The 25183-nt window shown below is 45.3% G+C and overlaps 1 protein-coding gene across 2 annotated transcripts in view; it reads left to right on the plus strand.

Moving 5' to 3' along the window:
- WNT3A (Wnt family member 3A) overlaps positions 1–24868 on the plus strand; it is a 97727-nt gene extending 72859 nt beyond the window's left edge. For both annotated transcript variants that reach the window (XM_005512111.2, XM_065050229.1), the window contains exons 3-4: positions 13057–13322; positions 16264–24868. In XM_005512111.2, the coding sequence (XP_005512168.1) occupies positions 13057–13322; positions 16264–16743 (746 nt within the window). In that variant the 3' untranslated portion in view covers positions 16744–24868. The remainder of the gene's footprint in view (positions 1–13056; positions 13323–16263) is intronic.
- The last annotated feature ends 315 nt before the right edge of the window (positions 24869–25183 follow it).

The following is a 25183-nucleotide window of genomic DNA, read 5'->3' on the forward strand; positions in this document are numbered from 1 at the left end:
AATTGAGCCTGTAAAGCAAAAAATTCTGCAAGCCGAAAAATTGCTTAATTGCCTCAAATTGATTCCCTGCCTTTATTAAGATATTCACCCAGCTCTATTATGGTTAATTATTTGTATTACAGAAGACTCTGAGGCCCCAAGCAGAGATCAGGGCCCCATTGTGCTGAATACTGTACAAGCACATAACAACCGAATCACTCCTTGCCCCAGAAACCTTAAAATTACATGGAAAGCTGCAGTGAAAACATACCACAGCTCATGTGAACACCTTTTAGGAGAGGTTAATGTGGATTTCCAAAGCCAAAAGGGTTCCTCATGAGAACCTGGGCTGTTTTCATTGTGCATGTTCCCTGCAGACCCATTCTTACTGAGCTCCGGTGAGAAAAATTCGAAGGAGAATATTGACAATACAACCAACAGAGGCCCGAGGCTTCAGGAAGGCAAGGGGAAAAAGATAGAGAAGAGGAAAGAAAGGTGGGGAAAACAAAACAGATTTCTGTGCTGCTTTCTCCTTCACCTTTCATTTGTACTCGGAAGCTCGACTGGGGGAGGTTCATGAGGGAGCTTGTTTTCTTGGGGATTTCCAGCCTCATTTTGCAGTGCAAAGTGCTCCTCTGTATTGGTAAACGTTAAGATGAGCACTTGGTTTTCAGCTTGCTTTGGGGACACCTTGCACCTGCTGCCTTCCTCTGCTTCCCAGCCTGGGCGAGGAAGAGGAGCAAGAATGCAAAAGGGGAACCCTTTGCTTCTCCTTCCCCCTCCTCCCATCCCATCCACAATTAGATCTCTGTGGCTTCATCTCTCCTGTCCTTGGTAGATCCTGCTTATCAAGGAGTCAGCACTGGGGGAGCTTTGCGATTTGTGCAAGCGAGTAGGGAGAGTTTTGTGACCTCAAAGCTTTGCTGGAGGCTGGGAGTGTGCCACAATTGGGGTGAATGGCCAGCTGCTGATTCAGCCAAAGGTCTTGCTGGTGGACTGGGTGCTGCTGAGCTCTGGGTGCCCCTCTTGGGACCACAGAATCATAGAATAGTTTGGGTTGGAAGTGTCCAGCCTGGCCTGGGATGTCTCCAAGGATGGCGCATCCACCACCTCTTTGGGCAACCTTGGCCAGGCTTTCATCAACCCTCACTGTAAAAAATTTCTTCTTCATGTTTAGCCTGAATCTCCCTCCTTTAATTTAAAACCATCACTCCTTGCCCTATCACAACAGGCCCTGCTAAAAAGTCCATTCCCATCTTTCTTACAGGACCCTTATAAGTACAGAAAGGCTGCAATAAGGTCTCTCCAGAGCTTCTCTTCACCAGCTGAACACTCCAACTCTCTCATGCCTCAGGAGGCATCTCACAGAGCAATGATGCATCTCTGCTTTGCCCACCTATTTCTTGTGCTTTTCCTGCATTTCAACCCAGGGTTGAGCAGATGTGAAAAGCAGCAAAGTGTAGCCCAAAACCAGGGGAAAATCCAGTTATTTCCAAACACTAAACTCAAGGGGAGCGCGAACCTCCAGAGATAACGCGGTGTCTGTGTGTGTGTGTGTCTCTGTGTGTGTAAAACGGCCTCGCAGAATCCCCCAGCTTTAGCAGGGGCTTTTGAAAAAGATCTGGGTGGTGATTCAAAATCCAGGTTATGACCTGTGACCTTTGGATGAGAAATTGTTGCCATTTAGGATGTGTTAGGAGGTCCATCCTTTTCATCAAATGCGTGTTTCTTCTTGCTGCGGGAGGCAATCACACCGGTATATCATTAACTCGCAGAAAAGGAGGCTGTAAAAGAAGTTGATGGGGGACCTTAGCCCACACCCTGCTGGGGTCTGCTCAGAGCACAATATCCCAGCGACCATGAGATTAAGCTAAAGAGAAAAGTGAAAATGCTTTTCACGATTCACACGCCCTTTAGATTGTTTTATTAAACCATTTGAATAGGGATTTCCCTTTCGGCCGACAACGGGGCCCGGCCAATGCATAGTTCTAGGTTGCTATGACTTAGTTGATGCTGGCTAATCACAAGTGAGGGCAAATTTCATATAAAATATCTCGGGCCATTGTCAACCTAATGCAGCGTGACAGTGCCAGCACAAAGGAGGATTCATTCACCCCAGCAGGTAATAAGGACGATTTGCCATACCAACCAGGCAGTCTCGAGGGGGGCTGTCAAATACGATCAGAGCAGCGAAATGGAGCCTCACATTCCATTCTCAGGTGGGCGAAGGCGATCCTTTTGTTTGACCATGTTGCTTCTGATAACAGAATACAACTATATGTATATTTTTTTTCCTTCCCTGTATAATTTTAAACAACAGAACTGTTCTTCATAGCACTCTTTGGGGTTTGCCTTTTGGGGTTGTTTCCTTTTTGTTTTGGGGGGGGGCTAGAAGGGACCCCCATGATCCTTTAACCTGGAACACACCCTGAAGAACTTCATCCCAGCTCCTTTTCCACCTTCCCCTTTCATTAAGGACCCCATCCTGCCACAATGAGCACGCTGTATCTCTGCTAATAACCCCCAATTGGCGCACAGCCTCCTTTTGTCTAGAGCCTCCCAGGGATGTCGGGCAATGGGGAGACAAGGGGTCGGGGTAATTTGGGGTGGTTCGAAGGGCTGAGGGGACTGTGCTGTTTCAGGACTTGAGATGGCCATGAAATATTCAGAGGAAGGCATTTATGGGATGGCAGGAGGGGGGGATCAGACGCAGAGTGTTTCGCACATGACCAAGCCAACAGAAAGATAAAATGTGCTGGCATTAAGCAGGGTAGGTAGGGAGACATACATGGTGGTGATTAGATCGACAGAGAGATAGGACGATGGAGAGAGAGATAGAGGGATGTTTGCTTTGCAGGTATTAGGCTTGGGTTACTGATACCAGACCATCCTGCTGATTTGCCTATCTTGGGGGTCTGGTTACCTGTGGTCACCTGGGGTTATTTTGACAGTAGCTAATTAGGGATTGCATTCCAGCCATCGGCTCAAGTGGGATGGGAGGGCAGCAGGGAGCACCAACCCTGATCCCAGAGCCATGTGTGAGGCTCCCAGGATGCTCCAGCATCTGACAATCTGACTCTACTTGTTTTGGGTAGAATCTGAAAGGTTTGGAAGTGAGAGGACAGTGCCAGAGATTGCAGCTCTGTTGTGCTGGGTGCAAGGATAAACATAAGCAAACAGCAAGAAAAAAAGAAAAAAATGCATAAAGGAAAAGGGAAAAGGGAAAATGACATGGTATGAGGGAAAAGAAGGAGAAGGAAAAGGAAGAGAAGGAGAAGGAGAAGGAGAAGGAGAAGGAGAAGGAGAAGGAGAAGGAGAAGGAGAAGGAGAAGGAGAAGGAGAAGGAGAAGGAGGAAAAGGAAAAAAAGGAAAGAGAAAAAGGAAAGAGAAGAGAAAGAGAAAAAGAAAGAGAAAATTAAAAAGGTAAAGGAAAAAAGAAAAAAGATAAAGAAGAAGAGAAAGAGAAAGAGAAAGAGAAAGAGAAAGAGAAAGAGAAAGAGAAAGAGAAAGAGAAAGAGAAAGAGAAAGAGAAAGAGAAAGAGAAAGAAAGAGGAAAAAGAAAAGAGAAAAAGAAAAAGAAAAAGAAAAAGAAAAAGAAAAAAGAAAAAGAAAAAGAAAAAGAAAAAGAAAAAGAAAAAGAAAAAGAAAAAGAAAAAGAAAAAGAAAAAGAAAAAGAAAAAGAAAAAGAAAAAGAAAAAGAAAAAGAAAAAGAAAAAGAAAAAGAAAGAGAAAAAGAAAGAGAAAAAGAAAGAGAAAAAGAAAGAGAAAAAGAAAAAGAAAGAGAAAAAGATAAAGAAGTGCTCTTTAGGTGTTTAAGGGGAACTTGGCCTTCGGGATTTTACAAACTGTGTTAATCCAATCTCCTTCAATCCAACATTCCCCCTTATCTGTATCACCTTCATGTTCCCTGGCAGGAATTGCCCATTTAATAATTTCCCTCCAATGATCTGAATCACAGCTAATCTGATCAAATGTCTTTTTAGGGCCTTTCATCTTCCCAGGGATGTGTTGACACTAGCACGCTGGTTCAGAGGAAACAAGAGCTCAACCAGAACTTCGTTCAAAACACAGATGGAACCCAAACCTAACCTTGCCTTTAAGATATGCAAAAGTGTGGTTAGCTTCTTGTTATTATGCTTCGCATTTGCATAAGTCTTTGCATTTGGGGGCCTGATTTTTCAAACAAACCCCAGAGCTGGATTTTTATGAGAAACAGTGCAGAATCAGCTGGGCATGGACGCATGGGGCAGCTCCTGGCTGACATCACTTACTCCATCGTGAGTGCTCCGAAGCTGCATTTCTCCTATCACTGCATCTGCTCTTAGAGCCACCCCATGTCAGGGTTAGGCTTGAAAGGCTCAATTACCTGCAGCCCCCAAGGACTGGTGTTTTTTAAAGCAGGCTTCCCCGGATTTGGTGAAAAATCCACTTGGGAAATTCTACTAAAGACTGGGGGACCTGAGACAAGGCTACACACTAGATAACAGAAGTGGGTATTTGGGTTTCACTAGTGAGTGGTTCCAAATCATTCAGGTCGGTCTGTAAATCTACAGTGAGACTGTAGTCTTACAAACACATCTTTGAGGAATGGAGCTAGTGAACCTTCTGCACCCAAGGGATCCCATGTGATTATTTCAGCTCTGTTCTATTCTAAAGGATCCCATGCAATCGCATCCCTGTGCTGGGCACTGGGGAGGCCAAACCTCGAATCCTGGGGACAGTTTTGGGCCCCTCAAGCCAAGAAAGCCCTTGAGGTGCTGGAGCGAGTTGAGAGAAGGGAACGGAGCTGGTGAGGGGCTGAAGCACAAGTGTGATGGGAGCAGCTGAGGGACCTGGGGGGTTCAGCTGGAGAACAGGAGCTGAGGGGAGACAGGGACACAAAGAAACGGCCTCAAGTTGCACCAGGGGAGGTTGAGGTTGGATGTGGGGAACAATTTCTTCCCCAAAGGGCTGTGGGGCATTGGAACAGGCTGCCCAGGGCAGTGCTGGAGTCACCATCCCTGGAGGGGTTGAACAGATGGAGATGAGGTTCTAAGGGACATGGGGTAGTGCTAGCAGTGGGGTAACGGTTGAACTCAATGATCTTGAGGGTCTTTTCCAACCAAAATGATTCTGTGATTCTGTACAAGATTGTGTGAGTTTATATAGCTATGAACACATCTTCTCTGTGCAATGAAGAGCTGCTCTGGAAAGTCCTGGAGCTATTTCTGAGACTTGCAATGGCTATAAGCCCAGACTAGGTGCTGATAAGAAAGTAGCCATGTCCACACAGGTCAGGACAGAGGCAGCTCAGGGTACTGATGTTTTTGTGGAAGACTCTATGGAAAAGAGTGATACAAGCATCACTTCTAGGGTAGTAAGGCATCATGCAATACTGGGTGCAGAGAAAGGTCCTCCCTTTTGTCCCCCTCCTCCGTGACATTGTACTCTGAAATGGTGATCAGAGCTCAGGCTACAGAGTGTAAGCTGAGCTTTCTGTCTCTGTCCTGTACAGACAGTATGGTAGATGTGGTCTGTGGTGTCAGTCAATAGTGATTACCATCTGAATGAATCGATGAGTGTTTGATTTACGTGTCATGATATGTGAACTTTGCCCATTTTTGCAAACAGGGGAAACTGAGGCAGTTTTGGAATCACTTATGTCCAGAGAGCGCAGCATTTGTAGCCCTGTGAGGTGTCACCAGGCTCTGATCTTCCTAAAGCCTCCAGAATCTTCTCAGACTAACAACAAGGACTTCCTGATCCATGCTTCTGTGATCAAATAGAAATCAGCATCTGGGCACTTGGCTGCTTGGTGTTTAGACTTGGGAGTGACACCAAGTAAAGAAATTAAAGCTTTATGGAAGTTCAGGAGCTCTTCCTGCAGTTTTGACTTTGGAAAGCATTCTCCAATACCTAGTAAGTTGTGCCCTATGAATGATCGCTCTCCCACTAAGAAGCTTGACTTCTCCCCTCCTTTGTCCTTGTGTTCAGAGCATCCAAGGCCACAACTTTCTCCTCTCCACTTTCCCTAATGGGTAGCAGATGCACCTACAAAAGAAAAAAGCAATTATGGTACAAAGATCCCATTTTGGGCTTAAGGGGTCATTGAGGAACCTTCAGTGTCAGGCCAGGAGATGGTCCTGCAGGAGACCAACACACTGATGTTGGTGAGGATGGGTCAGGGTAAACATGAGCACTTTCTGCCTTTCTGGAGAGCTGCTGGAGGAAGCTTGAGGCTGGGCCAGACAGCTTATGTAAAACCCTTCCAGTTGATTTATCTGAGATAGGATCCTCTATTTCTACAATTGAGAGGAATGTGGTGAAACTGAAGCTCGCCTGCCTCCAAGGCCATGAGAGTCAACATTTTGTTTCCAACATTCCCAGTGTTTTCCCCACAAGCAATGTCAGGCTCACAGCAGCTGTGACACCTCTGTGATCCTCCTCCTCCTCCCCCCCTAGAATGGGAACAGTAGTTGTTCCCCTCCAGCACTTGGGCACTGTCTCTGCAGTGTGGATGGATCTGTCAGCTGGCGTTTGCCAAAGGGTTCCCTGTTCTCTGTTTTCACCTGGTGCCATGCCAATGTTTAATAGTTCTAACTGGCAAACGATTTGTTTCCTTGTCATCTGGCAAAAAAAAAAAAAAAAAAAGTGCGTTTTAACGTTTTCTTTCCCACCTTCCCTCCTCCTTTCCCTGGGGAGAAATATATCCTGTGTTCTGAGATGTGACTCTTCACTTCTTAGAATCATAGAACAGTTTGGGTTGGAAGAGACTTGCAAAGCTCATCCCGTGCCACCCCTGCCATGAGCAGGGACATCTTCACCAGCTCAGGTTGCTCAGAGCCCCGTCCAGCCTGGCCTGGGATGTCTCCAGGGATGGTTCATCCACCACCTCTCTGGCCAACCTGGGACAGGCTCTCACCACCCTCATTGTCAAAAATTTCTTCCTTTTAGTCTGAGTCTCCCCTCTTTTAGTTTAAAACCATCACCCCTTTTCATATCACAACCCCACCTTTCTTACAAGCTCCCTTTAGTGCCAACCGCATTGTAAGGTGGAGGACATCATTCCCATGTCCTGATCCATTGGTTCTTGGCTCTGAGGGATATAATGGCTTTGTCAAGTTTAGCACAGACACCAGCAGGACTGAGGGGACTGGAGGATCTTCTTCTCCTGGTGTCTGACACAAACAAGGCTTCATTGCTGCACGTGGTCCCTGCCTACCTTGCACACAGATTTCATGGCCAACAGGAAATGTTGTTCATGCCTGTAAAAGCCCATAGTGATCTCTGAGTGTATTTTTGCAGCTCCTGTGAGCTCTGATTCACCAGTCCCATTGGATTTCACTTCTGTTATTCAGGAGGTAGCTGAGCCAGCAAGGCTGTCAGTGTGAGCCTAAAACAACCCACTTCCCCTGGCGGGTCATCATCTACTTAGCATCTGATGAGGCTTTGGCTCAAGGTAGCTCTGAGAGGTACCCTTCAGAGATGAGGCCTTCCTCCAACCTTGGCTTCAGCGTAGTTGGAAATAAGGAGCAGGCATTGACCTGCACCATCAGTACTTCAACTCCCACATGCACGGTGAGGAGCGTTTGGTATTAATTTTTTCTGGCATTCTTCTTTTCCATCCAAAATCATTCAACATGGTATTTCATTCAAGCCCTTCTGGCTTAGCTTTCACCATGGAGGTGTTTACGGGTGACCCTCCACACCAGGGAATGGCACAGCTCCCATCCCATATCTCGCTAAGATGGCTCTCTTGATGGATGCAAGGAGGAAACCACAGACTGCTCATTGCAGCTGGCTGGTCCTTTCTTTGTTTTCTTTTCTTCTTCCTTTCTTTCTCTGCACAGATCTCACTTCTCTCTTTTAAAGAGCAGTCAGTGGAAACAGTGGTGCCCCCTTCCTAAAATACCATCCAGCTCTTCAAGCTGTGGTCCAGGACACAGGACTTGCAACCTCAACTCCCAACACATCTGAAGGTGGATTGCGTTGCCCCATCCCAAAACCTGCTGTTACCACCGGGACACTGTGCAGGGAGGAAGGAAAGATTTAGGGTGTCAAACATGTGGACAACAGGGCTCAGCACTATGGTACAAAGGTGGTAAAAAGAGACTGTAGCTTTTAAAGACCAAAATAAACAATTATGTTCATCCTTTTACACCACCGTAGTCCATCCTCTCTCATTTCTGGGATATCTACCTGACCTGGGGTTAATCATTTAGTCATTCAGATAAAGATTCAGGGAAAATAAGTCATTGTCTGGGCAGAAGAACACATGAAAGCGGCTTTCATATATTAGACAGTTGAGATATTTCTGTGATTATTCATTTGTCTTCCTCATCCGATAACTTGATGACCTGCTATTCAGCTCCAACACCTTCTTCCCACAATCCTGAAGACATGCAGGCTCCTGAGTAGAGAGGCAAGATTGTTCTCAGCTGTATGGATAAGCAAGCAGAGGCACGAACTGACTAAAGGATTTGCCCAAAGTCACATATGAAAGCCCTGAGAAAGCAGGACATCAAATCTTAGGTCACCCCATCCTCAGGCCTCTGAATTCTCATATTGATGCAGCCCAGCCATGTGTTTTTGCATCCCGAGATGTTTCTTCTGCTGAGGCAGGGTGGTCAGAAGTGTTCTACATGGGACATTCAGGCTCTCAGCTTCCCAGACTGGGCTCCTTAGGAATTGATCTCTGGAAGCGACCAGTGACTTGGAGAGCTCTGCATAAAGGGGCAGCTACAAAGCATCCCTAAAGGCCTTACATATGTCTCAGCACCTTTTTCATTGGCAGACATCCCCCTAAAAAGGGTCCAGAACAGGCTACCTTGGAACACCAGCCGTCCAAGTCTCTAAGCCCTGCAGGGAAAGTCAGGAGCAAGCAGGAATTAAACAAGCTGTAGCCAGAGCTTTGGTGACCTTGTGCTGCACTGCAAAAGAAAGAAAGGGAAAAAAAAGTGGTTAAAATGCTCTTAAGTCAACATCCCCATGAAGTATTAGTCCTTATTAACCTTCTGTTGCCAGATGACTTTCCAGAAGCTTTCTTCAAGTCCTAACGAGCTGCTTGTCTCCTGCTACCCAAACCACCCAGAGAGGAATGAGGCGACCTGACAAATATACTGCACTTTCCTGTTATCTTTGCTAAAGTCTCTTGCATTTTTATATGGCACCTTAATAACCCCTCATTTCCATTACAAGTGCATGCTTTCCTTCTGCTTATCTGTATCTCTATACACTCCTTCTCCATTCCTGCAGCCACACCGCCTCCGGCTACAACCTGGGGAGCTCTTCAGAGCTCAGCAGGGTCAGGTCTGCTCTAGTAATTGGAGGACAGTCCTATAACTTAGGGGGTGGCAGGACATGATTCACGCCACGGCACTCTTTCATCTGCGTCAATATTGAACTCGGTGCCTTAAGTTAGGGGTAGGAGATGTAAACCCAGTGTGCCCTAATTTCGTGGAGTCATTAAGAAGAGATCAGGCTGCAACTTTCTCAAGAGAGACAAACTCCTAACCTCAGTGCCCCGGGGCCAGATTTCAGCTTCTTCTCTCTGCCTGCCTACATTCCCCAGGTAGTTACAATCAGATACGATGCTATTTGCTTCCTGTTGTGTGCTGTTAAGTGGTGGCTGCACTCCACCCCAGGGGTGGCTGCATTTCAAAAGCAGGGGAGTGATTACGGCATGTACAGGCTGTAAAAAGACATTGAGCTCTTTCTGGGAAGAGGAGAGCTGAGTAGAACCGGTGCTTCTAAGAGAAAATCCTATCAGTACCCTCCTGGAGAGGTAGGCTTTCAGTAAGGGCTAGCACCAGTGGAGAGTTTAGGTAACAGACCTGGGATTTAGGCAGAAATGGGTATCTACAACCAAAGCAGTGCTTCTGTAACCCCTTGTTCAGCTGCAACCAAGTCACAGAATCATTTTGGTTGTAAGAAACCCTCAAGATCATAGAGTCCAACCGTTAACGCAACCCTGGCACTAACCCATGTCCCTGAGAACCTCATTTCTGCATCTGTTCAACCCCTCCAGGGATGGTGACTCCACCACTGCCCTGTGCAGCCTGTTCCGACAGCCCTTTCTGGGAAGAAATTATTCCCAAGATCCAACCTCAACCTTCCCTGGTGCAACTTAAGGCCATTTCCTCTCATCATATCACTTATTACCTGGGAGAAGATATCAACAGCCCCCCTGGCTCCAAGCTCCTTTCAGGCAGTTCAGAGATCAGAAGGTCTCCCCTCAGCTCCTGTTCTCCAGCTGAACCCCCCAGGTCCCTCAGCCGCTCCCACCACACTTGTGCTCCGGACCATGGCAAATGCAGAAATTCTGCAGACTCTCTGGCTACATCGCCTAAAGCTCCCTGGATTTTGGTGAGCTCTGCACTTGTATGCACAGAGAATCACCTCTGTTCTGAGCTAATTGCTCCTGCTGAAGTCCAGGTGCGATCCACCACTTTTGGGCTCCTGAGCCAAGACCATTCCTCTCATCCTCATGCAAGTTTTTCTACACAAACACCATGGCTGCAGTTGCTTTCTTGTCTGTCTCAGTGTGGCATACCACAAGGGGTTTCCATGGCATTTGAAATGTCAATTCAGCACCTATGGCACCTTCCCAGGTAGTTGAAGGCCTGGACCAGGTCTCTTCTTCCGAGTAGAGGAAGGGGTGATTCACAGGAGATGAGAGAAATGTCCTTTAGCCTCTACAGCTGTCAGACAGAAGGGGAAAGAAGAAGAAGGAGAAGGAGAAGAAGAAGGAGAAGGAGAAGGAGAAGAAGAAGAAGAAGAAGAAGAAGGAGAAGGAGAAGAAGAAGAAGAGGAGGAGGAGGAAGAAAAGAAGAAGAAGAAGAAGAAGAAGAAGAAGAAGAAGAGGAGGAGGAGGAGGAGGAAGAAAAGAAGAAGAAGAAGAGGAAGAAGAAGAAGAAGAAGAAGAAGAAGAATTATCCTCTTCCTTTCCTGTCCATGGCACAGCAGCATATCAAAAGCTTTCAAGATTAACTGGGCCACAATGGAAGGAGGTGGAAGGTGTGTTAGCTATTTTCTGGTCAGGCACTATATCCTCAGCATTCATAGCACCAGTTTATCTGACTGGCTTCTGCGAGAAGCCTTTGCCTTTTACAGACCACAGGGCTGATAATTAGTGCCCTCGGAGACACCACACCAAGCCTCCTACCCCCAAGATTTGGTTTCTGGATTCCATCTGGGCTTAGGCAAGTGCAAGATGCTAAGTCCCCAGTCCCGTTAGAACTGGACTCATCTGTTGACCCTGAAAAGCTGAGCTTTCACACAGCTCAGGGACTGTATGGTCATTAATTGCAGGAACCTGGGATCCTCCAGGCTGGACAGATGCTGAACAAGGGTTTTTCAAAATCACATTGTGGAGCTGAGGGTTCCTGCACTTTCCTTTTTTTGGTTCTAGACCTCATTGACTTACTAGCCTCATGATGAGTATTGACATCATATTCCAGGACATTGCTCATACCTTCGGCTTGTAAGTTCATGCACATTATTTGATTTGCATATTGTTGTATTTGGTAGTCTTCCCAAAGCAAAGTAGTGCTGCACAAGTTCTTGCTTAAGCCTTCAATCTAGCCTGGACTGCTCTGCAAGCATGCAGTTTTGATTTCTCCCCCAGAACATGTTGGCTTTTTGGCTTGGCATATTAAACTCTCCTAGTGTTAGTAAAGCCTGGAAGCATCTTGAAGGTAAAGATTAAGCCAAAACGCCAAAGGAAAGCTCAGATCAGCAATATATGTTGCAGAGAAGGTTTGAGTGGTTTTGAGGAGGCACCTCGTCAGCTGATGCAAAGCTCAGGAGAAACTGGAGAAGATGCATCAACTGAAAACCTGACCTGCCTTTATGGATCTGAAACCTGTCAGAGACAACCTGCTCTCGTGGCTAACTGGTCTATAAGCATGAGACGAGTTAATGAGGGGAATGGTGTAGGCTAAGGGAGACCAGTTATCAGAATCTGTGTGTCTTCTTAGAACTACCTCAAGGATTTGAGAACAGCCTTGTTCACAATAAAAATGCCATTTTTCTGAAGCTAAAAAACATAGCAGTCATGTTTTCTGAGATGTGGTGTTGAACTCCAGGGTCATTTCAAGTGAGTGAAGAAACATAATGAGACCAAAACTGGGTGGGGTGGAGAATAAAAACTGATATTCTGGTATATTGCCCATTCACAAAGCAGTTTTAAATGTTTGGTTTTCATTTCAGCACAGTGTAGGAAAAAACACTAGCATCCAGGAAAAACAGGTTAATGCTGAGCTGTCCTTCCCCACCCAGGTCCAACTAGGATTAAGGGCTGTGAGGAAAGGTCTCCACACAGACCACAGCTCCTCAGACCCCAACCATGAAATCTTTTGGCTGATTCCACCCCCCCATCCTGAAGCAATGGGCAGAAAAGGAAAGTTCATTCCCAGTCGCCTTAATTAGGCAAGTGAGCAAAGTTTTGGGTAGGTTCAAGATGCCATATATCGAATGCCAAGTGAGCTAGACAGCCTAGAAAAAAGAAGGTGGCCTGATGATGGAGGGTGGGGACAATATTTATTTCACATAGTGAAGATTGGGGAATATCTGTCCATCCTGGCATTTTCCTACCTTCTAGCCATCAGCACCTCTCCCACTCAAGGAAGAGGAGGTGCTTTAACTGGTGCCGGTCCCACCACTAAGGGTGGAGGCTGTCAGTAAGTGTAGACCTGCATTTTCCATATTATGGAAACACAGCCCAAATTCTGCACATTTGATGCCACGACTGTAGCACAGGCTATGGCTACGAGGTGCTTTGCCTCCAAAGTACCGTATAGTATATACCATATGGCCTCTGAAGCTCAGGTTTGCACTGTTTTGCCATGATCCCATCCTAAGACCTTAAGATGACTTTAGTCAACACTTCTTGGCTGACCTTGAATCAAGCCTGGTCCTGTCTACACAAGAAGCTTATTTCTTAGTATAAGTAAATGTCTTTGGAGTAGGTCCAAGCCGGACCACAGGGAAGAGGAGAGTTTTCTGTCCTTCCGCCATGCACTGGAGAGAAGGTATTCTGATCGTAGCCATGGGTGGTGCCTTCACTGGCCACTATTCATTGATTTCTCTCTTCCACAGCTACCAGGGAATCAGCCTTTGTCCACGCCATTGCCTCTGCTGGAGTGGCTTTCGCGGTGACCAGATCTTGCGCCGAGGGCTCGGCCACCATCTGCGGCTGCGACACCCGCCACAAGGGCTCTCCTGGGGAAGGCTGGAAATGGGGGGGCTGCAGCGAGGACGTGGAGTTTGGGAGCATGGTGTCTCGGGAGTTTGCGGACGCCCGAGAGAACAGACCAGATGCCCGATCGGCCATGAACAGGCACAATAATGAAGCTGGAAGGACCGTAAGGACATTTAGTTTCTCCTTTCTCGATCTCCCTTTAATCTTTTATTACAATGAACAGCAGGATGGAATAACCAAACCTAAATCTAGGTTGGTTTACATCATGAAACACTCATACTTACCCTACGATAGTTCTTGTCAGGGAGGTGATTGATGTACTTGACCTATCAAAGCTACAAATAAATTTGCCCACCCAAATGTAAACGTCTACCTTGGAGTCAGTGTTCCAGTTGTCTTTATAGAGAACGGATCAATTCAGACAGGTCTAGGATGTTATTTGATCCCAGCTTGAGCGAGTCATTTGAAATATCTCAGTCAAAGATGCCCTAACTCTGCCTGTCCACCTTGGCTGGCTGCAGGAAGAAAGTGAGATGTGCAGCCAGAGATGTCCATACTGTAGATATCTGAAGTTAGGAGAGATGGACCAGGGCTTTTGGGGAGGATTCAGCTGCTTAATCAAAGGCATTTTAATGTAAACTGAGATATCCTGAAGTATGCAGCCTGCCCATGAGCTGCTACTGGGAAAGACTGGGTCTCCTGCAGGTCCTCCACTATCTATTAACTGATGCCTTGGACACTACTAGAGCTCACAAATGGCATTAGATGTGTGTGCTTGGGCAACTGAGTCCTAGTTTTAGTGCAACTGTCCATTCCCCTGGGACCACCACCCTGCTCTGTAGGTTTGAGAGCAGGGAAGAGCAGGGCAGCATTTCCCACCACCCCTCTTCTCAACACTGTTCCATTCCCTGGGTAGTATTTAAAGAAAACAAGAGGGAATGTGACTCTGGTGCCTCCTGATTAAACCTGGACCATGACCCAAAGACAGATAATGTGTTTTCACTTCAGTCACAGAGTATAATAAATAAGGTAACTGACAGCACAAAATCTTGCCCTTATCACAATGACTGCCTCACACACAGTGGATCTTTGGTCATAAGGAGAAACAATCCCAGTAAGAGAACATTCTCTTTTTCATCTCAAGAATAGCCCATAAATGCTAGAAAAACAGGAAAAAATTTGTAAAATCTCTTGCAAATGGAGACCATGCCACAACTCCTCTAAGATAACAGAATTTTTTCTCATGTGGTAAACTTGATATAGTTTATCCCTGAGTGGAAGAAAGATACCTCACCGTAATCAGAAGAGATTTATATGGTTTTGTTGCCTCAGGAGACAACCTTACACATGTCTATGAGGACATACAACTGTGCAGTGAGCTATAGCAAAGCAAACACAACTGTATTGTGTGGGGAAACAGCTGTCCTCAGGCAGGCTAGAAGTTCAGTGTGAGCTCCTCAGGTGGACACCATCAAATCATGATGGAGTTACTGCACCTCACACCACAGGAGAACTGGTAGGGAATACAGCCATTCAAAATGAAATACCAGCAGAAGCAAAAATTGTCTGCGATGAAGATACCTACAAGAAGTTACGTGGTTTCCACCAGCTCTGGCCCAAATTATTCCATGTACCCCAAGGTATCACGCATTGCTGGTAGCAGCTGCTGGGATAGATGAGATAAAGAGGGCTGTGGTGAAGCTGGGTGGAGTGGAAAGAAGATATTTGCCCTTAAATGAGAATTCTTGGAAAAACTGAGCTTTGAACAAAGATCCCTGAGACCACAGGCTTGGAGGTCTTTTTACCATAAGCCTTATTCCTTGACACTGAGTTATTTTTGTGCATTTTACAGGTGTCAAAGATCAGAGAGCAAATGTCACACTATTATCTGAAATCCTACTGTTTTATAAAGCACTAGTGTTTTCCATTCTCACCATGCCAGCACGCATGGTACAGATCTCCAGGCCTCGATACTGAAGTGTTTCCAGCTAAACCTGACCCATAGGCAATATTTCTTATTAGTTCCCATATGAACTCAACCCCTACGACTAGGCCAGAAGCTTTGATTAAGTTCAGCATGAATATATGAACCAAACGTTTTGTGGTTCTCTCTCATCGCTAATTACCACCGCCTTTGCGGTGGGTGATACTCCGTAAATAACACAGGAAAGCACCTGGTGAGCACTAAGGTGCTGATTCATGGCAAATCTTTTGGACTCAGTCTGGCACTAGTCTGTTCACGTACCCAGAAATTTGCTGATCAGTCTGAAAATGCAGATTATCAAAGAAGTTGCATAAGGCTATCTCCCACCTCAGAGTACTGGAGGGCAACACCTCGAGAAACCTTTAGACCAATTTTGTAAGAGGCAAAAGCAAAACTTCTGGGATCAATAATTACCTTTGTATTTATTCCAGGACAGGGTTCTGTGTGTGAGCCTTTCAAAATCAAAAGTTGGGCTGCTATTTTTTTTTATTTGAAATGGTTTTAGAAAAATTATAAACCTGTTTTAGAAATAAAAACACATTACTTTTCAGGTTTCTGAACATAGCCACAGCAAGGCTAGAACTTTCTTTGCTTAAGTAAACATGAAATGTATGTAAAAGAAGGAATTCCATGCTAGACAGTTAAGATATTTCATATTACTTTAATTTCCAATAGAATAGCTGTATATTGCATTTACAAAGACATGATTTCAGTAGATTTGTGTGATCTTCGCTTCTCTGCCTAGAGGTGTCTGAGTTGTGGTTTTGGGTGACAGTACTGTAACATTCACACGTGAACATTGATAAGATAGAAGTTAGCATGCACAGAAATCTCTTCAGCCCTTAGTGAAAGCACTTGGTAGATGCTTAAAGTTGGGGTAGGAATCAGAGATAGTCACTGAAAACAATAAAGTTGCAGAGGTTTTATCTTCCTCAGACCCAGCATCTATGCAGGGCATTGACTAGAGGATAAGGTGATTTTTGTTCATAAGTGTGTAAAATTATCTGCGAAAACACTGCAATTCTTTAGGAAACCCTGGCTAAATAGCAGAATGCAACATGTGTTTTGAATACAGTCTAATGTCTTCCTTCTTCTTTGCCTTCCCCCTCCTCTTTTTCAGTCTATTATTGAACTCATGCATCTCAAGTGCAAATGTCATGGCCTCTCAGGAAGCTGCGAAGTGAAGACCTGCTGGTGGTCTCAGCCAGACTTCAGGGTCATTGGTGACTACCTCAAGGACAAGTACGACAGCGCTTCTGAAATGGTGGTGGAGAAACACCGAGAATCCCGCGGCTGGGTGGAGACCCTCAGGCCCAAATACAACTTCTTCAAGGCTCCAACAGAGAAGGACCTGGTTTACTACGAGAACTCACCAAACTTTTGTGAGCCCAACCCTGAGACGGGTTCTTTTGGGACCCGTGACAGGATCTGTAATGTCACTTCTCATGGGATTGACGGCTGCGACCTTTTGTGCTGTGGCCGTGGGCACAACACGAGGACTGAGAAACGGAAAGAGAAGTGCCACTGTATCTTCCACTGGTGCTGTTATGTCCGCTGCCAGGAGTGCATACGAGTCTACGATGTCCACACGTGCAAATAAAACAGGCAAAAAACCCTTTGCTGGGCTCTGGGTGGAGAAACAGATTCGAGCCTACTTCCTCTGAGGCAGACACAAGAGAAGCCTACTTTTTTTGATATTAAAAGAATAAAAACTTTTTTAAAAAAAAGGCTAAAACTGGTCGGATAGAATAGGTCTAGTGACTTCTGGGCTATCCTGAGGTACATCAGGCAGTGACACAAGTTGCACCCCGATGATGTCTCCTGTAGGAGACAGTGATTTTTCAACCAGCCGAGAACACAGAGCTGGAAAGAAGAGCATCAGCAAAAGCATGGATTTGCTCTGCTCTCGCCCACCCGAAGTGACTCGTGTGATTAAGTGTCCTTTGAAAGACTTGCATCTTCCTGAGTATCTCCTTTTCCCTCGGCCTGGCAGAGGCTGTGTTGGACAGCAGCACTAAGCTTTCTGAGATCTATCTACCTACCCGAATGGCCGGGCTCTGTATGTAACATGAGTGACAACAAAAGCAGAAAAAGAAAAACAGATAAATTAATGTTTTTTTTAAAAAAATGCAAATACTCCTTTGCTTTTGCCCTGGAACCAGAGAAGTCTACAAACACATAATAGAGCTGTAGAGCAGGCAGGCTTTTTGCGTGAACTTTTTAGCACAGTAGTTTCTGCCAGTTTTGATGCAGAATGCAGTGACAGCTGTGGAGAGGGAGGAAAGAAGAAGGAGAGAAAGACAGAAAACTGCTGATGGTTTCCTGCAAATGTCCTGTTGGCACACAGGTGATGTGCAAGGTATGGACAAGTTCAGTGCCTGATCTGAGAAGAGGACTTGGTGTGTGTGTCAAGAAGACAGTCCCACGGATGGAGATGGTGCTCCAACTGTGGCCTGGTACATGGTTCAAATGAGTCTTCCTTGGAAACATGCGGTGAAAAGCGAGTGTCCTGGGGCTGGACATTTGCTGCTGGGAGTGGGACATGCAGCTCCTCAGCATCCCAGCGTGCTCCCATAGGGGAGGAAACCACCTTGTTAGAAAACGCCGTCACCAACAGCGGAAAGTGCACTTAGTCCATCCACTCCCTGCACCTCGTTCAGGCTTCCCCCTGGGCACTTAGCAAAAGCCTCAGATCACAAGTCTGTTGGGAACATGACTCTGAAGGACTGCTTGTCACTCATTAACGTACGAGATGGTGAACCAGTGCATCACCACCCCCACACACACAAGCTGGAACAGCATGAGACTCATGCTGAATTTTGTTCCACACCTAATTTCTATAGCCATTCCCACCTCTGAAAGTGACACATATTAAAATGCACAAAGCCCAGACACTGAACCAGCTCAGACTTTTGGGCAAGCTTGGACATAAAGACAAATACCAGCTTTGCAGCGCTGCCCCATCTCTGCTGTTCACCTCTGACTCCCTGTCTTTGTGTGCTGCCCTGCTTCTTATTTCAGGTCAGGATGCCCAGTCTGCAGAAACAGATCCCACCTACCCCGTGGACACCAGGGCTTCTTCAGCCATCTGGGTGTCAGGTGTGAATCTCAGCCCATCACCTTGGTATTTATCACACTGTAACTCTGCTTGAGTTACTCCTGGTCAATTTTGGCATAAATGAGTGGTGAATCATGCACTTGTCCTGTGTCCTCTTTGCCTTACCCATACCTGTGGGTTCCTATCTTGGGAAAAGGACAATGGATCGGCATTTTTTCTCCCTCTTCAGTACAGGAAGGGAAATCAGGCATGATCTAACTCTCAGTGACCCATAAGAGTATTTTCATGGCAATGCAATCATGGCTATGGGCTCGTTCACACCTAGACGTCTATGTAGAGAAACCGGAGTGCTCTTTTATCCCTGCTTATTCTCGGGAACCAAAAGAGGGAGTATGCAAAAGAGGCAAGGAACAAACAGAGCTTAATCCCATCAGAGGGAAAACAGGAGGAAATGATGCCTCCAAGGGTTGACTCTGAGTCATGGTGTCTCCTGGGACCACTCCAAGGCTGGTGCAGTTTGTGCATCACCCATTTGTCTCAGGGCTGTGCCCAAGGGCACAAGCAAACTTTGCTTATTGATGGAGGCACTTCTATTACTCTCTGAAAAAATATATATATATATCATTAAACCAAACTGCAATGAAATGAGAGCAGAAACACAGAAGAGAGGAAGAGATCAAGAGAGACAATGAAAAAAGGAGGAGAAAACCAATCAATCATATCTGTACATGTCAATGTTGCACCCAACGGATGGCCACACACCGACTGGTAGAAAGCAATAGATCACTAAAAACTGAAAGATGGACCAATTAATGGAGGCGTGACTGATTTTTTATAATACAGTCTGGGAGAAAAGGAAAATCTGGTTATTATGGCAAATAGAGAAGGAAGCCACTGCAGGGGGATATTGCTACAATAACCAATATTCAAACAAAAGCTTTCAAGAAAGCTGAAGAAAACCATATATGTGTTGGAGACATTGATGAATTGGAATAGACGGGACAAGGAATATGTCTGATTTACTTAATCTGATGCAATGCTAGCAGCAACAGCAAGACATGTTAGACATGTCCCACCAGGTACTTGTGTAAGTTAATGGTATCCCTGATGCTGAGGATGCAAATCATTGCAGGTCACAGTCCCTGTCAATCCACTGACTTCAGCAGGATCACACCTACAACTGATTTTACCCTAATATTTTTAAGCAAAGTAGTTTCAAACTGCTTTTATACCACACTGGTGAAGAAATGGGTTGAAGGACTTGGCTTCCATGCATGGGAGCTGGACTTGATCCCAGCACATCCACAGCATGCTAACATCCACCTTTTCTGCTTTTGCACCAGAAACAAGCCCAACATCCCTAGCAGTTGAAACTCCTTGGGAAGAATGGGGGGAGGGGGGGGAACGAACAAACAAAACCAAAACACACAACAAAAAACTGGACACTTGCTGAGCAATCACCTCTCAAGATGAACAAACAGATTTTGACTGCAGCAGTGGAATTTATTTCATCTGGCCATGTCATCTAGTCTAAGCTATTTATCTACTTTTCTCCTAGGATAAATTGCAAGAAACAACTCCAGAAGGTGATTCATTATAGCCTAGGATGGTATCTAAGCTATGTTTGGTAAACTGTCCTCTGGGTATACCTCTGTCTTTCCTCTGACTTTAGCTGATGAGTTCATACTAGATGATGAGCTCCTGGATACAGGCTGATGATGTGAAGTCCATCATGAGTCAAGGAGGTGAAGCTACAATCTGATCATCAGCTGAGATGGGCTAGAAGTTGTATTCCTTCATCCAAAGCTGGGGTCAGGCTTGAAACAGCTCAGTACTTGGGGACTTCCACCCATTCTAATGAAGCCTATGCATACTTGTTTGGTTTTATTGTGTAATTAGTCATCCACTGTGACGATATGATGTAAAGGGTTGAGCAGCTGCTACTAAAGACAATGAAAAATGCCTGTGTGAATTCTGTTAATCACATCTGAGGGCCCTAGTCCTGGGTCTGACTCTTCCCACCCATGAGGAGGGAAGGGAGAGAGCCTGCTAGGGAACTGGGAGCATGCTGAGTGCACATGTGAGGTCTGAGTCTCATCCCATGGCTTTGGAGGAGATACTTTGACCATCGCTCCCTAGTGCACATAAATTTTCATTGGAAAACTAAGATCTCACTCCATTGCCTACATGAGATATTTCAAGCTAGGGTTGTCACTGTACCGGTATGAAATATTGAGTGAGGTGCCATCCCTCCTTATACATCATCATGCCTACACTGAGCATCATTTAGGAGATGGTCTAAATCCATCCTAGAGCTGCCTTCAGTCTCAGGTTCTCCCATTCTGTGAAAACCGTCGGGCCTTCATTATGGAGAGGACTTACAGTTTCAGTCAATAATGTAAGCATCTGGTGACATTTTATGTGCTCTACAATAACCTATTGGGATCCAGATGTTGCTTTGATGATTCCCACCAGCCTTAAACCTGGGCAGATATGTCAGGGAGAGACTGTAGGGTGTCCAAAATGACGCGAGATGCCTACATGTAGACAGTTGAATTGTGCACTTCTCTGGAAATGGGTTTCTGTCAAAATTTCATCTCTGTTGAGCTGGGTAATGGACCAGTCTATAGTCAAAATGAAAAGATAATTCATTTCCCACAAATCGGAGCTGGCCAACTCAACTTCGATGATCTGTGTTGCTCTTCCCTTTGGTCTTCACTTATTTCGAGGTTTGTGCTCGGGCAGATGGTTTATATCAGGCATGTGTTCAGCAGTACCAGGGAAAAGAGAGAAGATATCATCCAACCAAGTAACATATGTGAAAAATAAAAATAATAAAAAAAAAGGAACATAATTCAATCCTCTTACATGCTGTTACCCAACCTTTTCTTTAACTGAACAGACGGTTTTGATGGTCCCCATCAGTTCCACATCCACCCTCATCAAAGACAGTGGAGTTACCTGTGAGGGGTGAATTTGGCCTCATCTCTTTTCTTTCTATGAAAGAAATGGAAAGTTTAGGAGTTTCTTCTTCTTTTCTTTCCGTCTTAGAGTTTGGGGGTTTCTCTTTCTTAGAGAAAAGAAAAACATGGGGAGGGAAATGCATGACATTTTCTATATACTTGACCCCTGAGGTATCTCTTTTTTCTAAGTGTCATGCTCAACACTGACAGTCTTCTCCAAAGCATTTTGAAGTCTCCAGAATTGTTTCCATTCCTTGCAAGGGCCTTCATGTGCAGAACTAAACCAGTCAGAGTTCAATCTCAAGAGGGGACTGCAGAGGCAACCGAGCCACAAGATGCAGTCTGGTACAGAAATCTCTGAGCCAGCACCAACCACATCAGCCCTGCAGACAGAAGTGCTGTGGTCTTAGCTGAGCATTGCATTAGCAAATCTTAAAGAGCAAATTATTTTGCCACTCGATCTAAAATATTTTGGTATTTTCAGATATATTCCCACAGAGGTGTCCATGGATTATAACATATCTATCATGTGTGTTCATACGCTTGTCATGCCCCCATCCTCAAATTCAAATACAGGAGAAACACTATGAGCTTCAGGTCACGTTTTTTAGAGTCAAAGAGGGGTTTCAGTGATGAAAATCTGAGGCCGATGTTCTTGTGGATATTCAGGGTTACAGCATGAGCACCCTGCAAGAGCCAGGAGTTGTGAATCCAGTCCTAGGTTCTGCACTATGGAAATTACTTTGGACTTCCATTGACGCCTTAATGATATCTTCTTTGAGAAGACAAAGCAGGGCCATGAAAAGGCACTGAATCAAACAGTCCTGCAGATACCAGCTGTTGGATCTGGTTAAACAGGCAGCCCATGGGGAAATGCGTCCTGGCTCTTCCAGAGACCTACTCCAGAGCTGAGGCTGCCGAGAAGGCAACTCTCTGCCGTTAGTGACACAGCAAGGGACAGGGGATGTTCAATCAGATCTCTCAGTCATGTGCCAAAGTAGCTGTTTGGATGAGAAGATATGGAGAGAGCATTAGATGATGGGAGAGAAGGTGGGCTGGGTGGGAGGAGATCCCATCTCTCCTTCATAGCTATATATCTCCTATTTCCTACCTGCCTTCAGGCTAAATCTTGGCTGTTGCAGGGACTTCTTAGTAGAGGAGAATCTCTTTTCTAGATTTCCCTTCTTTTGTCAGGCAGCAGTAGCAGGATCTGGCTTGCTTTTTGCTGAATTGTTTTCTTCATGGCTTAGCCCATCATTCTCATGTTTCCTGCCCTCTCCTGTGTGCTCCGACAAAAGCTACTGCTCTGCAGATCATCACAACTCAGCAAGGGAACAGGACCTTCCTGCCTCAGGCCTCCATTAACTCCTGCAGGGTGCAGATACTTCCATTTGGTGGGAAACAGAGGTTCCTGTGGGCTCCATTTTGAGAATGGGGTGTTTAGTCTTCATTTCTGAGACTTCCAGTCTCTTTGTGGACTTGGGCAAGTCATTCTACTCCCACTTCATTGCAGTTTTCCAGAGGTGCGTCTCCAGCTTGGAGAGGGAGATTTTCTCAAGCACAAATGAGAGACAAGTAGTTAACTCCCAAGCAGTGGTACCTGGGGTGGGATTCACCATACAAGGTGAGATGCTTAAATGCAGGTATCTACATGTGAAGGAGGTTCTTGAACTCCCATACAAATCCAATGATGGGCTCCCTTTGCCTAAACATATTATCTAGAACTGAATTGAATTATTGGAAATAAGTGTCTAGAGCCATCTGATGTGCACCAGGGTATCCCACTGGCCTCTAGAAACTACTCTGGAAGAGTATGGCCTTCCCCTAAGTCCTATGGTGTATCTGCTAGCTCCACATAGATGTTGCGGAAACCCCAGGGCACCTCAGAAGACAATAGATGCCTGTGCTTGAGCAACTCAGTTGACCTCCTAGTTGATAAAGAATGGAGGTTAGAGAAGAATTCAGCTGGCCAAATGCAAGTGTCCATTCTAGGGCAAGCTGAACCAATCTCTGGACTCCACTGACTGGTGACTAAATCTCCATCAGATACGGGTGTTAAGATGTCTAAGTCACACAGAGACATGCGCTTGTGAACACCTGCAAGTGTGTGTCTTTATGTATGAGCTGGATCCCACTCCAGATGCCTAACTCTCATGTTTTTAGAGACTTTAAGATGGAAAACTGTGTATGGGCTCAATTCTGTTCTCAAACTGATATAAATCAGCAGACATAATTTCCATAATGCCAGACTTACAAGTGTATCAAAGGGAGCAGAGGGTGGACGTATTCTGTAAGAATAATTATTTGAATCCACTTTACTGACTGGTATGTAATGGGTTTGACCCCAAGGGAGCATCTCTGCTCTTCCTCTTGGAGAGCACATAATGAAAATGGACAAGTCTCACCAAGTCATCTACAGGCAAAAGCTTGCTGTTATGGGAATACCATCCAGATAGAGAAAGCTCCTGAAGCACAACAGTCACAAGAGTCTTTTCTACATGACTTGATTTACTTTGCCTCTTTAGACCTTGCTTTTCTTATACATGTTCTGTGGACCAAGGGAGATCTTGGACAGCCCTGCATGGAAGTGGAGAGTGGGGAAGGTGTGAGGAGATTCTTTCATCATTTTCCTTTCTTCTGAAAGTTCTTTATTCTTATTTATTAGTATTTATTTATTTCTCACCATTCATTCCACTCCACCAAAAGTCCTGAAGGCACGTCTGCTATAGACATAGGCTAGCAAGCAGCCGGGTATCACCCATGTTTTTGAGGGAATACACCATCTTGTCAAGGCTCCTTCCTAATGTGCACTTGCCACCTGCTGCTACCACTTGGAAAGCACAAGAAGCCTAAGTCTTTCCAAGGCAGGCTCCAAAAACCTTCAAAATTCTCCTGTGTGTAACAAAATCCTCCCCACTGAAACCATGGTTTCCCACTGATGTGTGTTCCTCCAGACCTGGTTGCCCCAATGCTCTCCTGTCCCCATCTGACTGCTGCTCAGCCTTACGCCTCTTAGCCTCGGTGGAGATCCACTCAATCTATCTCTTAAGGCATCATTTTCTGTCACTCCCAGGACAAAACCTGCCCGAACAAGACCTGTTGTAGTTTTGGACTATCTGACAAGCCCACCAGCATTGTGGAAGACATAAAACACAGACCTGTAGCACCCCAGGGGATTCCCCCATGGTACAAAACATGATTGTCCGGCAGCCGAGGACAAGTACCTTCTTGCGGGTGGGTTTTTTTTCACTGTTGCTTTCCCTTCCCACAGACTGTCTGCCTGATTACATCGCCTTCTTCAAAGCTACATCACCGTCTGTAACCCTTCCCCTGCCCTCACCCTACCTGCGCACCCCTTTGTACAGATTGCATGTATGATACAACCTGAAATTCCAAAGCTATTGTACAAAGTAGGATTGTCACCTTTTATTTTTCTCAGTATTTTGTTAAGTCTGATGATTTTTTTATGATTATTTATTTTATGAATAAATGTATATATTAGTAAGAGTATATATTTGCGGAAATAACTCATCGGGACAGTGTCGTTGCTCTGCTGTTGTGCTTGTGACCTCATTGGCTTTTACCCTATTTTCTACTGACAGCACACTAGCGATGTCTTACAATTGTTTTTTGTTACCAGTTAAGTTTGATAGATGTGTTAACTTTATAATGAAAATAATAATAAAAAAAAGCATTAATTTTAACCTGTGTTTGGGTATTTTTCCCACTGTTCCATAGTATGGATGGGATGATATTTCATATCAGGGGCTGAAATACAGATGGGTAGAAGTAGGAAACAAATATGTCTTCCTCTTGTAGGATAGCTAGAGTTGGATTCAATGATCCTTGTGGGTCCCTTCCAACTCAGGACATTCTATGATTCTGTGATTCTATGACAGAATTTGTGTGCTTTGGAAGAAGAGATGCCACATGAGTTGGCACCGTTTAGCCCATACCCAGGTGCCATGGTAGGTGACAACCCAATTATGAGTAAAACATCTACACTTCAACTGCCACAA

This window comes from Columba livia, chromosome 2 (assembly GCF_036013475.1).
Source record: "Columba livia isolate bColLiv1 breed racing homer chromosome 2, bColLiv1.pat.W.v2, whole genome shotgun sequence".
NCBI classification, from domain to species: Eukaryota; Metazoa; Chordata; class Aves; order Columbiformes; family Columbidae; genus Columba; species Columba livia.